We start from the raw sequence: 468 nt of genomic DNA on the forward strand, positions 1-468 counted from the left end.
ACCGCGAGTCCCGCGCGCCGGCGGGAGGTGTGGCTGTGCTCACCGACCTGCCATGGTACCGGCTCCACGAAGCAGCTTAAACAAACACAGCAACCCCACTCCGAGACGTACGCCGCGGCCACCCTTAATATAGGGGCGGGGCCGCGCGCGAGACGCCTGCGGCCGGTAGGCGGAGCCCCCGGGCATCTCCGGTGCTGCAGGGCGGGGTGTCCGCCATGACCGGCTGCGGCAGCGGCACGTCGCTCGTGCTCTGGTTTCGGCACGCACGTGCGGGTTCAGTGGTGACCGCCTTCAGGACGGTGTACGGAGAGATCCTCGTGCCTTCCCTTGGTGTTTTGTTGACCGAGCTGTCCTTGAAAGCACTCCGCTGTGCGGACGGAGGGTGGGACCGATGGCTTGGGCAGCGCTGCAGGCTGCGTGAACGTTACTGGCACTGTTGACAGCTCTCCCTCCCTCAGGGCAGTGTGT

At 66.7% G+C, this 468-nt stretch overlaps 1 protein-coding gene across 2 annotated transcripts in view; it reads right to left on the reverse strand.

Moving 5' to 3' along the window:
- GYG1 (glycogenin 1) overlaps positions 1–201 on the reverse strand; it is a 16,504-nt gene extending 16,303 nt beyond the window's left edge. For both annotated transcript variants that reach the window (XM_010717081.3, XM_010717080.3), the window contains exon 1: positions 48–201. In XM_010717081.3, the coding sequence (XP_010715383.1) occupies positions 48–186 (139 nt within the window). In that variant the 5' untranslated portion in view covers positions 187–201. The remainder of the gene's footprint in view (positions 1–47) is intronic.
- Between the last annotated feature and the right edge of the window lie 267 nt (positions 202–468).

This window comes from Meleagris gallopavo, chromosome 11 (genome assembly GCF_000146605.3).
Source record: "Meleagris gallopavo isolate NT-WF06-2002-E0010 breed Aviagen turkey brand Nicholas breeding stock chromosome 11, Turkey_5.1, whole genome shotgun sequence".
NCBI lineage: Eukaryota > Metazoa > Chordata > Aves > Galliformes > Phasianidae > Meleagris > Meleagris gallopavo.